The sequence below is a fragment of the Trichomonas vaginalis genome, chromosome III (genome assembly GCF_026262505.1).
Source record: "Trichomonas vaginalis G3 chromosome III, whole genome shotgun sequence".
Lineage (NCBI taxonomy): Eukaryota > Parabasalia > Trichomonadida > Trichomonadidae > Trichomonas > Trichomonas vaginalis.
This window is the reverse complement of record NC_067205.1, coordinates 681,872-696,207: the sequence shown is the minus strand read 5'-3', so window position 1 is coordinate 696,207 and position 14,336 is coordinate 681,872. Positions and strand designations below refer to the sequence as shown.

General features: G+C 31.8%; 2 protein-coding genes and 2 pseudogenes across 4 annotated transcripts, besides 1 other annotated feature; 3 read left to right on the top strand and 1 right to left on the bottom strand.

The window, feature by feature from the left end:
- Positions 1-347: 347 nt before the first annotated feature.
- On the top strand, positions 348-1,688 carry TVAGG3_0615920 (annotated as a pseudogene). Its single transcript has one exon. A coding segment is annotated over exon 1 (1,341 nt).
- A 795-nt stretch (positions 1,689-2,483) lies between these two features.
- Positions 2,484-3,521, bottom strand: TVAGG3_0615910 (annotated as a pseudogene). Its single transcript has one exon. A coding segment is annotated over exon 1 (1,038 nt).
- Positions 3,522-6,850: 3,329 nt separating this feature from the next.
- Positions 6,851-10,553, top strand: TVAGG3_0615900 (GTPase activation domain, GAP family; the record flags this gene model as incomplete). The annotated part of the gene is made up of 1 exon (XM_001317666.1): positions 8,281-10,413. One exon carries the CDS (start codon positions 8,281-8,283, stop codon positions 10,411-10,413), a length of 2,133 nt encoding a protein of 710 aa, XP_001317701.1.
- A 636-nt stretch (positions 10,554-11,189) lies between these two features.
- Positions 11,190-11,605, top strand: TVAGG3_0615890 (protein of unknown function, DUF4106 family; the record flags this gene model as incomplete). The annotated part of the gene is made up of 1 exon (XM_051240186.1): positions 11,190-11,605. A coding segment is annotated over one exon (416 nt), but the record flags the coding sequence as incomplete, so codon positions are not given.
- Positions 11,606-13,496: 1,891 nt separating this feature from the next.
- Positions 13,497-14,336: part of a mobile genetic element that runs on past the window's edge.

Below are 14,336 nucleotides of genomic sequence, written 5' to 3'. Positions count from 1 at the left end.
GGTAAAGCGTTTACATATGCAAATAAACCAACATTAGATAGAATCGATAATGAAAACCACATACCAAAGAAAATTGTCAGTTAATGTGTTGTTATTGCAATGTCGTAAAATCAAATAAAGATGAAGATGTTCAACGTTTAAGAATCAATTTAAGAAATTATGCATTAAAAAATAATTTACCAATGACTTTAGATTCAGTTGAAGCTTATCACATTCTCCGTAATGGAATTACTGGTGGTTTATCAAATGTTCAACATAGAGTAAATCTTAAAGGAATCACGCACATTAATAAACTTTCATATAGTCCAGAAACTAAAACTGTATCAAATGAGGACACTTCCAACATCATGACTCATTTCGTTGGTGTTGACTTTAATTCATTATATCCTTCATCATTTTCATCTAATCCTCATGATTTCATTCAATATACTGACCATAAATGTATATGCCGGGAAGATTGAATGGTGTTATCATTTGTGATACAGCAACAAAGAAAGCAAAAGCACTGGGAATAATTAAGAAGAAAAATACTTTATTCGTGGCTGAAGTAAAGGGTCGCATTGATGAAAAATACATTAATGATTACATAAACTTTTTACCGATAATAAGAAACTTAGATATTATCACAGATGAAAAAACAATTGGCAGTTTTATGTATAATTACATGAAATCAAACAATCTACCAGTTGACCAGAAACAGAGGAAATTAACTCAGTTAGCATCAACACAACCAATATCAACCATTTTCTTCTTATTATCTTTTGTATCTAATAGACAGATTTCATTTTATCATCGATGATATTCAATCAATTTTAACATTTACGAAAAACTTGTTTTAATGAATTTGCGAACGAATTTATGAACGAAAGACAAAAGGCTGAATTAGAAGGAAATAAAGGAAAAAGTTTATTTTGCAAGATTTCACTGAATGGATCATATGGTTACGATGCAATGAATACACAAAATTACGCAAAGACTAAAATAATGAATGCACAGAAGGCACGCGTTGCATGTATGTCAAATAAGTTTAAAAACATAAGAGAAATAGGTGAGGATACATATCAAGTGATGCTTAAAGATAGATTTTATAGATGTGATACATGTTTACAAGAGGCATTCTTCACTTTAGATAATGCTAAATACTGGTATTTGGTTTTCATTTATGATTTTATGTATAAATGCATGAATGTTAATCGTTTTCATTTCATTGAAGGTGATACTGATTCATCTTATTGGGCTATTGCTGGCGATCCAAGTCTTCCTAACACTCAAGCATTTCAAGCAATTGTTACTGATAAACAATTTTATGATAAAAACATTTTCAAATTCGCACCTTTTGATTTCTTCTGTTTTGATGAGAAATTTAAACCTAAATTAAAGAATAAAGCTGAAGAAAAAGCACATGAGAAAAAATTATTGGGTTTAGCAATTGAGAACAAGGTGATAACATGGTTGCTTTATGCCCTAAGTGTTATACATCATTCAACGGTTCAATTGATGGAAGTGATTTTAAAAAGATTGCACAAAAAATGAAAGGTGTTAGTTTACGACAAAATAAACAATTAACACCTAAAAATTATTTGGATATAATAAATGATAAAGTTATTTTCGATGGTCAGAATATTAATTTACAACTTAAAAACGGGTCAATGACTCTATTACAGTTCATTTTCCAAAGATCGATATAAAATAAGCAGAACAGTAGGAACAATCAGATGTTAAGCAAAGATTTCTTCGCAGTTTATTTTTTTTTCAAAGAAATTCCAAGATTTTTTTCCCAAATAGAAATTTTTAATAGAACTAGTGCAATAACAAAAAATAAATCAAGTGCATATGTTGTGTCTCAATGAACAACATACTTTGAATCAATTGATTGGGATACCAACTGATTTCTAATCTCTCAAAGAGAATTCGACCAACAAAATCGGCACAAACTAGACTTCACGGAATGTTGATTTTATCATTTTTCCTATAACTTACATTTTAATTCATTTTCAAATTATATAATAGATCATTAGCTATCTCCATGGTAAAATGAGTACCTTACTTACAAATGTTTAAAATGAGAAATTTTAAACAGTTTAAACTGAATTTTATTATTATGATTTAAATATATCTTGTTTCCAAGGAAAATCACGTGATTGCTGAAAATGAATATCCTTTTTATTCAATTGAGTTAAAGATATTCATTTGAATAAAATCATTTATTGACAAATTGTATTCAAAATATGATAAATATTCATAATTGCTTCATCTTCAGTAATAATATTTATTTTTAGAGTTATTTTTCAACAACTATCATAACTTTGCTTGAATGTAGCTATTATCGAAATTCATATTCAATTTATGTTTTTTACAATATTGGATACAAACTCAACACTATTTGTCAATATTTTATCTGTATGATCGAAATTATTTAATAGTTTCATCTATAAACATTAAATTAATTAGTTTGTTAAAATATTTAATTTATTCAATCTAATTTAAGCAGCTCCATCTGCCTCGGCATTCTTCTTCTTGCTACTGCTGCTGCTACTTTTGTCTTTCTTCTTCTTAATGACAAGAATGATAACAACGACTATTATGGCAATGACAATGATTACAGCAATAACAATCAAAAGAATAGCCCACCATGGTAATCCAGATGGATACTTCACATCGACATCATCCTTGGTGAAAATACCACTCTTTGTTGTTAGTGAAGCTGTGAACTCTGGGAAATAGAACTCTTCATTTTGATCAGCAGAAGATGCCGCTGCTTCTTCCAAGAAAGTTTTACATCTCCGAAAATGAAAAAGTTATTTTGCAGTGGTAATATCTGTTGCTGTATCAAATGCGGAAAGAATGGGCTGAATAGTTATACCTTTATAGGTTCCAACTGTTCCTTCATAATCTGTGAATGGCTTAGAAAGACCAAGTATATCACGGTTAGTTTGTATTGTAACTTCTTTGTCTCTATTAAATTTATACGTTAAATTCTTATTAGAAATTGAATATAAGGCATCAGCTCTTTTAGAAGAAGATTTAATGTGGAAGGACAGTTTGACATTATCTTTTCTGGCTGTGGAAACAAAAGTATTTGACTCTGCAGTATATGAATTTCCGTTGGCCTTGTATGACAATTTCAATGATGGCATCGCTGCAACATATTGAAGTCTAAGAGGGCTACTTGGTTTTATTTTTGTAACCGGAATTAAACTTAATTGTCCTTTAGTGTTATCAAATTCGTATTTTCCAACAACAGCAACAGGATTTTCGATCTCTTTAGACTCTTCGTATTCATTGGCAGTACTTGATATTTTGGGGAAATAAGCAGTTGCTTTAAAAGATGTGTTTGCACCAAGGATAACAGACCCCACTATACATAGGGTTTTTCCAGCTTCGACGTTATAAAATGAATAATCCACTGTCCACATTGGATATAACCAATAATCACATTCAGAAGCAAACTTAGTAGCATAATCAAATCCAGCTAAATCTGCAGCTGACGCCACATTAGCTACTAAAGCACTGAATAGCATTTAAAGAAAATGAAATTATCAAACGGTATACTTAAATAAAATTTTTGGCGGTTGCAGATAAAATTATTTAATTATTTGATGTGTATATCACTTAACTATTTTATTTTAATAAAATTTCAATAGTTTACAAAATATCATTCCTATTTAATAATTCAATGATAATTCAAAATTTTCAAGTATAACTCCCGAGGATGTTTTATTGTCGTCTGGAAAAAGTGACAAAATTATTATTGTCGTCTAAAAAAGTGACAAATTATTATTGTCGTCTGGAAAAGTGACAAAATTATCATTGTCGTCTAAAAAATAGATTTTTCAAGCATGTTTCGGTACCTAAATAAAGGAAGAACATCAATTCCATCTATGTATATAGTATGCAAACACGCATGATATATGGAGTAGCTCTTTATCTGGCTAAAAATCCTATTATTTGAAAATTCGCATTGTCGTCTAAAACCGCCAGACGACAATAATAATACCCCATAACTCCCCTTAATAATTCAAACTTTTCAATGATTTGGCCATGAAAACTTTGTTGCTTTTTTTAAAAGATTCATATTTTACATCATTGTTGAAATATATATATATTTAAAAAAAAACAATAAAAACCACTTTTCTTTTCAATATTGTTTTTGAATGAAATTACGCCGTTGGTAAATTTTTTAATTATTTTATATGTCTTGTTATACAATACCAGTTCAATTTCAAAAATATACTAGAGTCAAAATCTCGAGCACAAAAGTGACATTGAATACTTGTAAGTATTGAATTCCCATGTAAACTATTCATTTCTATCGTTTTTTGTAGTTCACATTTCCTCACTCTCGATTTTACTCATAAAAATATTAAAAAATCACTATACAATATATAAAATATATATTTATATGGTTAAAACAATGTTATTTTTGCGAGATTTCATCTGAAATTAAAATTAGGGATTTTTTGAATTTTGAACTAAAATTTGTGATTGGCAAATATTGAATAATCGATTGGAATATGAAAGAAATACTTTAAAATTGAATAGAATGTGCCGATAGAATTTTTCTCACAATTTTAAAAAGTTGTTCAAATCCTATTTTTGATTGAGTTTTTGCAATTGTTATATATCAAGTGACAAGCTAAAAATAAAATTTTTGTTGCACTACTATTTTTGCAACAATTTGTAAATTACGTGCATCCCTTGTATTCCAGTGATCAACATCGAGATTACATATTGTAAGAAATCCTTTTGAAGTAGATCTCTATTTGAATTCAAATTCGGACAGTCTATTTCATGTTGCTTCGTGAGAATGTATATAATTTGCAATGTGAATATTATATAATTGATTCTGTATAAATAAGTAATTATGCTTTAGGAAACTGCTCGGCATTGCATGAGATCTAATCTTATAATAATTTTTTAGATATGTTGAAATATGTAATATTTAGCTTCAATATCATTTATTATGGTGTGTCTTTGCTGTTTTTTTGATATTGGATATCAATGACTCTTCTGTGAACGAAAAAATCATATAAATCATTAAATTCTAAACGTAAGCGAAACTCATTCAATTTATTATTAGAATCAAATCTATTTTAAAATTGAGCTATTCGTTAAATCACAAAAGGATACTTTATATTTTTAGTCAAAATTTGTTGATAGGAGCTTATTGGCGCAATCTCATGTTCTTCCTGGAAGCAGCGCACAGACCAGTCAGAAGCGCTCCTTCCAGGACCAGAAAGACTAGAAGGGGGTCCTGACCTTGAGAAAGGACCCCCTTCCAGGTCTTTCTGGGACAATTCGGTTCGCATTGCGAGTGTCTGCTGCTTCTTTTGACCAAAGCAGCAGACACTCGCAATTATATGTTGCGGCAAGTGCATCTGTGGTGTCGGAATGCACTTGCCGCGAACTTCGAGCAATCTCCTGATCTTCCTGGAAGCAGCACACAGACCAGTCAGAAGCGCTCCTTCCAGGACCAGAAAGACTAGAAGGGGGCCCTGACCTTGAGAAAGGACCCCCTTCCAGGTCTTTCTCCAAGGAACATTGTGCCATTGTGGGAGACATGCAGAGGCAATGTCTCCCAGAATGATACATTGCGACCAACACGAGTGAATGGGACACTCTATTCTTTCAAATTTCTCATTAATATTTTATCTTTTTTTATTAGATCAATAAATAAACTCTTTTAATGTTCACAATTACATAAATCCATATGAATCAATTCGCTATTTATTTAGTCTCTAATTTTAATAGCTTTTTTGAATCTTGCAATCTAAATAATTAATATATGCAGGTCATTTTATTTTTTTTTCTTAATTACATTATATATAATAATAGATTATATGTCCAAATCGAACAAATTGTGAATTTTTACTTTTGAATGGTATTCAAATTTACCCTCTCCTAAGAAAATGCCCCAACAATAAATTAAAAATTTTGTTAGTTTCAGATCTAAATTCTATTTTTTCCAATTTAGAACTCCACACTATGAATTACAAAAATCGTGCAGTTTCATGTTAATTATGTTCAAATTTCTGAAAAAAATCGTTGATAAACATATAGTTTCAGCAAATTCAACTAAAAAGGATTTACACATTAAAAGCAATATAGAGAGGTAAATATATTTTCTCATTTTTGAACTCAAATCAAAAGAATTTTCTGATAATGGCCTCTTCGACAGAGAAAAGCAGTAAATATAATAATCAGTAAATTAGAACAAAAATATCCTATGCCCTATGATGTTCTTACTCTAGTTTTGTTCATTTTCTGTTGTATCTTTTAGAAGAAAAGCATTTTTAAGAAAAAATATGAAATATATGTGTATAACCACCAAGTTATATTGTCAAAAACGTATATATGAAAGCAAATCATTATACTTATTTTTCGATATAAATGTATTTTTTGCATTAATTCGAAAATATATTTAGGAATTCTTTATCTATCACGATATATTAACAGCCAACCAACATTTTCGTAAATATTTATTGTTTTGAGTGGGATATCGTTTGGATGAGTCGCATTCTCGTGTTTTAATTGGATTTTTAAGTTCCTATCAGTATATCTGTTGTTGTGAAAGGAATTGTTGCTTTTGCAAACTAGGAATTTTAATGGAATTTAAATTTATGATAGTTATTTTGAAAAAAAAGTATTAGAATCTTGAAATATTTTCTTGATGAAATAGTAATTGACAAATTACTGTCGATGGATGATAATCAAACGATGAAATGAAGAAAAAATCTGAAAATAGCCACTTGAAGAGAAGTTGAGAAAAAAAAATTGAAAATCAAAAATTTTTTATCGTTGAAAAAGAAAATTTGAATGCGAAATAATCGTTACAGTCAATCAAATTTTGCATTGAGATTCCCTTTCATCAACAAACTTAAGTCTTTGCATTCAACAAATAAGTTTACTTGATGCATCAAAAGGGTCACCTAATGTTGTTGTTAGTCAAAACTATTATGAGTTTCTTAATCCTTGTAAAAACTCAAACGATTGTACACCTTACAAAATCAACGTTGAATCAGGCAATTACATCATTGAAGCACACAGTGGTGAACAAAAAGATTCACATGGTAGTTTCTGGGAAGTTTCACAAGAAAGAATCAAACTCACAAAAACAACAGCTCTCCTTATATCACTTGGTGGCACAACAGAGAAATCAAATAAAATATTACATTCAAATGATCGATTTAACACGATAATTCAAGAATATCAACATAATTCTAAAATATTTTCGAAAAATATTAAATCTATTGATTCAAAACAAAATACGATATTTATTAGTTCACAGCACGGCGAAATACAACGCAAAAACTATTCAAAATTTGGCACAGTGAGGATTATAAGAGATGATTGTTATAATTGCACAAATTGTCATTATTATGCCTCCGGTAAAGTTTGATGCGATAAATGTCCCGGAGGATATTATTTACCATATCATGATTCTCCTGGATGTGAACCTTGTTCTCCTTCATGTTTATCATGTTCATCATCTACTTCATGCCAAGGTTGTTCTCAAGGAACTTATTTATCTGAAGGTCAGTGCCATTCATGTTTAGATCATTGTGCACAATGCTATTCATCTTCATCATGTACACGCTGTAATGATGGTTATTATCTATCATCTGGAAGATGTATATCATGTTCTTCACCGTCTGGATGCGATCAATGCAGCAATTCAAGATGCAACCATTGTTCAGATGGCTATTATTTAGCATCAGGGGATTGCTCAAAATGTTGATAATTGCTCAACTTGTACTTCGTCAACGTCATGTACTATTTGTAATTCTGGATATTATTTATCATCTGGAAGATGTAAATCATATTCTTCTTCTATTGCTGAAAGCAAAGGAGCTAATAAAGTTGTGCGAAGTGTTCAAAAAATCATTTTACGATTCAAATGCATGCTTAAATTGACTAAATAAATGATTAACATGTCTTCATCAACTCCATCTTGCTGAGCAATTATCCTTTTTGTTTGCAAACATATACAACAGGATATTATTCATATTTCCAAAGTTGCATTCAAGTAAAAAGTTTTTCTTCTAATATTATTATTATTGATAGTGTAAAAAGATGAGTTAGCATATTCCAAATGAATACATACCTAAAGATAGCAATATTTTATATGATTTGGTTTCTTTGCTTTTAAATTTTTTTGAATATTTACTAATTAATAATTATGGCTAATAATCGAAATTTTCAAAATAATATTGCTACTTTAACACCCGATTTTACTTATTTCAAGTCGAAGATTTTAACGAAAATAAAACGCCTTTCAAAATGAATGAAGAGATTTTCGTTGATTTTTCACATATTATAAGGACAGTTCTTCAAGAATTGCTTCCGGAAAACTCAGAAGAATCACAAGATGTAGGTGGTTTAACTCAATCAACTGCAATGAAAGTTTGTCTTAAAGATTTTGAAAAAATCAATTGTGATAATATGTTTGATATAGAGCAATCAGAAACTAGACAATTATTAGAAAAAGTTCAGAGCGTTTTGCTTGGCGAAAGCATCACAACATTAGTTACAAATTGGCCACCTACAATCTCATCGAAAAACTCAAAAATTAAGTATCTACTTGTGTTTCTTGCACGAACACTAAAGAAAGTAAGTAGTCCAACTACCTTTTTACAGTGGATTTGTGGAATGTTATTTCCAAAGTATTGGACGGAGAAAAATTCTAAATCATCATCAATTTTAAGATGTGTATCTCTATGTCAAGACGGCAAAAATACATATTGGGCTATCCAAGATTCTAAGGATGAATTTTATTATTATTTAATTCATAATAATTCTGATTTAGAGTTAGTAAAACACATGAAAATACAAAGTATAACTATATCTGATACAGGAATTATCGTAAATCATGACCAAAAAGAAAATGTAAAATTTCGACCAATAAATCCAAAGCATATTAAACTTTGGAACGAAAACAAAGAAAAGCAGATAAATATTATCGACTTTCTTACAGATAAATCACAAAAATACCCCGACATTTTACTGATATCATTATTTCATCTTTTAAACGCACTTGATACATATTTAATTAGATCGATACTGATGTCTACCAAAAAAGAAAGCTTTTCAGAGATTTCTGAATCGCTCTTCCATATAAATTTATACAATGGCTCACCACAGCTTCTTATCGAAACAATTGTATCACTAGAACTCGAAAATACCAAAAGAGCAGATAATCTCTTCTCAGCAGACTCTCCTTGCACACAATTTTTGACAAAATTTGTCGCAAATTTTATTAAATATTTTTTTGACAATTCCTTGTCCAAAATCATCAAATATATTGATAACTCAGGCGATCTCTACCTCAACAAGCCCGACAAATGCAAAAAAGATGTTGTTCAAATTAAATTTACTTCTGCATTGAAATATTTGATTTCAACTGTCCAAGATATACCTGATGAGGTCAAATTTATTGCCCACATCATTAAAATGTACACAGCTACTAAGTATAACAAATCTTATATTGTTACGCGAGCAATTGCTTCCTTTTTCATTAATTGCATCTTAAAACCAACATTTACAACTCCAACGTTGTATGATCCGACCTTTTCCCTTCAAAATCCGAGAACTGTCAGTCAAATGGAAACTCTTCTCGAAGTAGCAATGGAATTACAGCTCATGGAGTATCACAATACGTTTTTCATGTTCCTTGATGAGCATTTGAAGTACCATTACCAGATTCACATCGAAATATTTTTATATAAATTATCCGAAGTAAAACAAATTCCTCGTTTTGCACAGACAAGTAAAGACAAAGTAATGGATAGTTTAAATCATGTAATGAATTTCATATCTTCTAATCATGACTCGATTTCGAAAAATTATTTTCTTCTAACTGAATCAAAGAAGGTTACAATGACTCCTATCCATTATAACTTCTGTTCCTTATTATTACACTGCTTCCCGTGGAACTCAGATACTCAGAGATTGAAATTAAAAAGAGATTATCTCCACAACGAACACGCTTCTCTTCCCCAGCCAATATCACTACCATTATCTTCAAACTTCGCCTCTTCATATGAAACGTATAGTTTGGATGACTACAAGTCTGAAGAAAGAAAAGATTTACCTCCTGCTCCTCCTCTTTCTCCGATGTTGTTTAGAGAACCAGAAGATGAAGGTAATGGGTACACTGAGGAAGGAACACCTAATACTTTGGATCCAGGACCTTCAACTCCTTTCAAAAAGAAACCAAGTACTTCTAAAAAGAGACCGAAGCTGAAAACACCCCTGAGAAATGCAGGAGAGAATGATTTCATTGCTGTTACTGGAGAGGTTAAAAAGAAAAAGAGAATGGCAACAGTCGAAGAACAAGATAATTTGGATTACGTTCCTGTTAGAAAACTCAAATCGAGAAAGAAGAAAATGACTGTTAAAACTGTTGATAAATAAAAATTATTTGTATGTTTGTTTGATAAAATTCGCAAAATTATTTTTTATTATATCAATTTCTTTATTTAATTTTGATATATCTTAGCTGGTTAATACATTGCCATACTTAAAAATCTCCGATTAATATCAGAAAGATTAATTTTTCAAATTCCAAAGATGTCATTAATAAACCCATATGTGTAATAGATCACTATATGATTAATTACATGATATTATGAGAGTTGATAATCATAATGAAGAAATTGTGAGTTTTTCAAAATGATCGAATAATTTTAGTTAACTGTACGATAATATTCCCTATGATGTATACAGTTATTGAACTCAGTCAAAAATTGCATAAAAATTTCCGATTTTATCACCGGTGATTTTCGTAGTCGGTTTTTACCGATTTTCCATTTCAATCTTATCAATTCTACTGTAATAAGGTTATTTTTGAATACTATCAGAAATTGTTTTGATAAAATATTACATGCAAAGACTATGCCAATTGAATTTAAATCAAAAAAAAAGTAGTGGGGCCTCCAGGCACTTCGTGCCCTCTAGCCCTGAAGATGTTTAGTATAACTTTGTCCGGACAAGTAAGGGTCTATCGTCGCTACAGGAAAAGTTACAGGCGTTCCACGGAAGTATACTTTGAGAAGCCTTTTCTCCCTTATGGAATGAGATAAGACGGTTATTTTACAAAACTGACAACACTTTGACCGAGTAGTTTTTTGTGCTGAACAAAAAGTGTCATATAAACATCTGTCAAAAACCGCTTTTTAACTTCACTTAAAATGCCACGTAAGCTACGTAAGAATATACGTAAGAGGAAGAGAGCATTGAAACATCCAATAGTAAAACTGACACCACAACAACAGTTGCAACAACAAATTATGAATGACCCCACTATGTTGCAACAAATGTCAAGCAACCCTATGCTTTTAAACCGAGTTATTGGTGCACAGAGTGGAGGTTTAAGAGCGGCACTTTTAGCGAAAATGGCAGGCTATGGTGGAGCTGCAGACGGAACAGCTTATAACCCTCAAAGTCAAATGAATTTGAGTTCACTCAAAAATCAAATAACAGATGTCAAAAAGTCAAACATAGACATACAGAAACAAATAAGTGAAAACGAAAAGAAACTAGAATATGACAGACACACAAAGAAACTCAATGAGTTAAACGTAGAGAAAAAGAAGAAAGAAGAACAACTGAAAGAACTAAGTACAGAGGAATATGCGAAAAAAGTGTCAGAAAAAGCAGCAGAAGTAGCAAAAATGGAACAAGATGTTATAAATTTGAAAAAACCATACTACTCAATATAAAGTACTGAAAGATGAAGAGATAAACAAAAAGCCATGAAGACATATATGGATAGCGATGAGTATAAAAAAGAAGTTGAAGCAAATGTAAAGGCAGAAAAACTTTTACAGTTGCAAAACCAAACCGTACAGTATGAAAACTTAGCACAAGAAAGTAAAAATAACGACGCAGCCATGCAAAAGGCAATGAAAAGCGCAGAATATATAAAGCTAATAATGACTGGTTAGATGCCCAAGCCAACGCCAAAGCAGCCCAACTTATAGGGTCAATAAGGACAAAAATACAAGCGGATGAAGACAGTTCAAATGAAGCTTTAATGAATGCTGACTTTAAGAACGCCTTCGAAGCTCTTCATAGTAAGGTGAAACTAGTGAACGACTTCTCATCTGGAAAGAAACTGAAGTCTGAAGGTTTCGACAACGAGTTAAGAGAAGTAGCACAAAATATGACGAAAATAACAGATGCAGCAACGAGACAGGCAGTTCAAAGTGCCTATGACGCCGTTAGAGCAACTGTTGTGGAAAGTCAAGAAAAAGAGTTACAACAGACCAAAACAGACCTAGTAAATGCTTTCTTAAGAACGAAAAGTCAGGTAGGACATTATGCTGCAGATGGAACATATGTGCCAGCTGGTGGAACTTATATACCACCAAACCCTCCAAGAGAAGCACCTGCAGGACTACCTAAAACATTTACATCGTCACATGGACACAGACACAGGCATGCACCAAAACCAACAGTTCAAAATCCAGCACAGCAACCAACAGTTCAAAATCGCACCACAACAACAGTTCAAAACACTGCACAGCAACCAACAGTTCAAAACCCTGCACAGCAACCAACAGTTCAAAACCCTGCACAGCAACCAACAGTTCAAAACACTGCACAGCAACAACCACAAACAGAGCAAGGACATAAAAGAAGTAGAGAACAAGGAAACCAAGAATTCTTAAAAATGCTTAAGGAAGACTATGGTTACCAGATACTCTTGACTTTAGTGACAGATATAAAGAAGCTATTAAAAAGTTCAAGGAAGGAAATGCTGACCCGAACCTATTTAGCTTTATGGTTCAGCACCAAATGGGATATAATTTCAAACCTGGAAAATACAAGCTCGCTAAGGGATATGATTTAATAGCATATCATCCAAATGACATGACTGAATTTACTCCGAGATATTTGGTGTCAGAGCTAAATGATAATTCAACTCTCTTCATGAAACGCGTAAAAAATAGAGACGGAACGAAAGAAGAAAGGTTTATGAGTCCGGATGACTTAGATAGGGAACTTTTTAAAAACGGTCTCGGAATATATGAAATGCCAGCAGATGAGGTACAAGAAACTCCACAGGAAGAAGTTCAGATACAACCAGACATGGAAGAAATAGTTCAGCAACAACAGCTAGAAGAGCCTGAAGGAAAGAACAAGTTCCTCCTTTGGAAACTAACTTCACAGAACTAGATGAAGATTTGGAACAGCCGAAAAATCTTGACCCTCAACAAGTGTATGCGGGGAATATGGAATCTTTCCAAGAGTCTAAGAAAATTCGGCTGACATAGTAGAAGAATATCGAAAAATGTTCGCCGACATACAAAAGATCCAACATCAGATGAAAATATTCAGCATAGAATGGAAGAACTGAAAGAAAGTGTACGCAAATACAACAATCCTTTTTCTTACGACCATATAACGTTCAATCTTTGGCTGAACTCGGTGAAAATAAAAGGTTAAATTTCACCAAAACATATAGAAATGAAACATTGTTTAAAGTTCATTCAGAACCTAACCAATATGGAAACAACCTACTTTTGTTTCTGCAGACTATGGAACTACAATGATGGGGTCATAAAGCTAATCCGGATAGGTGGTTCATAAACTTACAACCAAATTCCAAGAAGTTGTAGACGCAATGGAAGTGAATGGTGAACCAGATATAGCTGGTATTTCAGCGCGGCTTTAATGCCATTGAAAGATATGAAACATGCAGATATTTTGGACCAGTATGAAATGAACATGGCTGATGGAAATATAACACCTGACGTTCTAGAACATTTATCTCAAAGAACTACACAGAACCATAGAGATGGTATATTTGGTGAAGAGTTTAGAAAGAAAGTTAGGGAGAGAGAAGGAAGAGAACCTATTGTACATGACCTTGCAACGAAAGTTTACAAAATGTCATAAAAACTTACTTTGCAGACAATGAACCGAGAAGGGATGAATATTTAAGAAAACTCAAATGGACAGTACCAAATGAAATGTTAGTATTGAAAAACATGTTCTTGACAAAATAAAACCAACTACAGAAATAAATGACGCAAGACTGAAACATTGGGTAAAAGCTTTCCATTCACAAAAGATATTATTGGTAACATGGAAAGAAACCAGAATGGCTACAAAAACATATATTTGGAAACGAGCTTTTCCATATGGACAAGCTCTGTTTGAAGAGCTTGAACCGGAAACTCAGGAAAGAGTCATGCAAACAATACGCGAAGACTCAAATACAAACTATGACAAAATCTTTCTAGGATATAGGTTACCTGAGATGGGCGACCAGAGCCCAAAGGCAAAAAGGACATGGGAAATTTACAACATACTAGGTAAACATGAGGCAA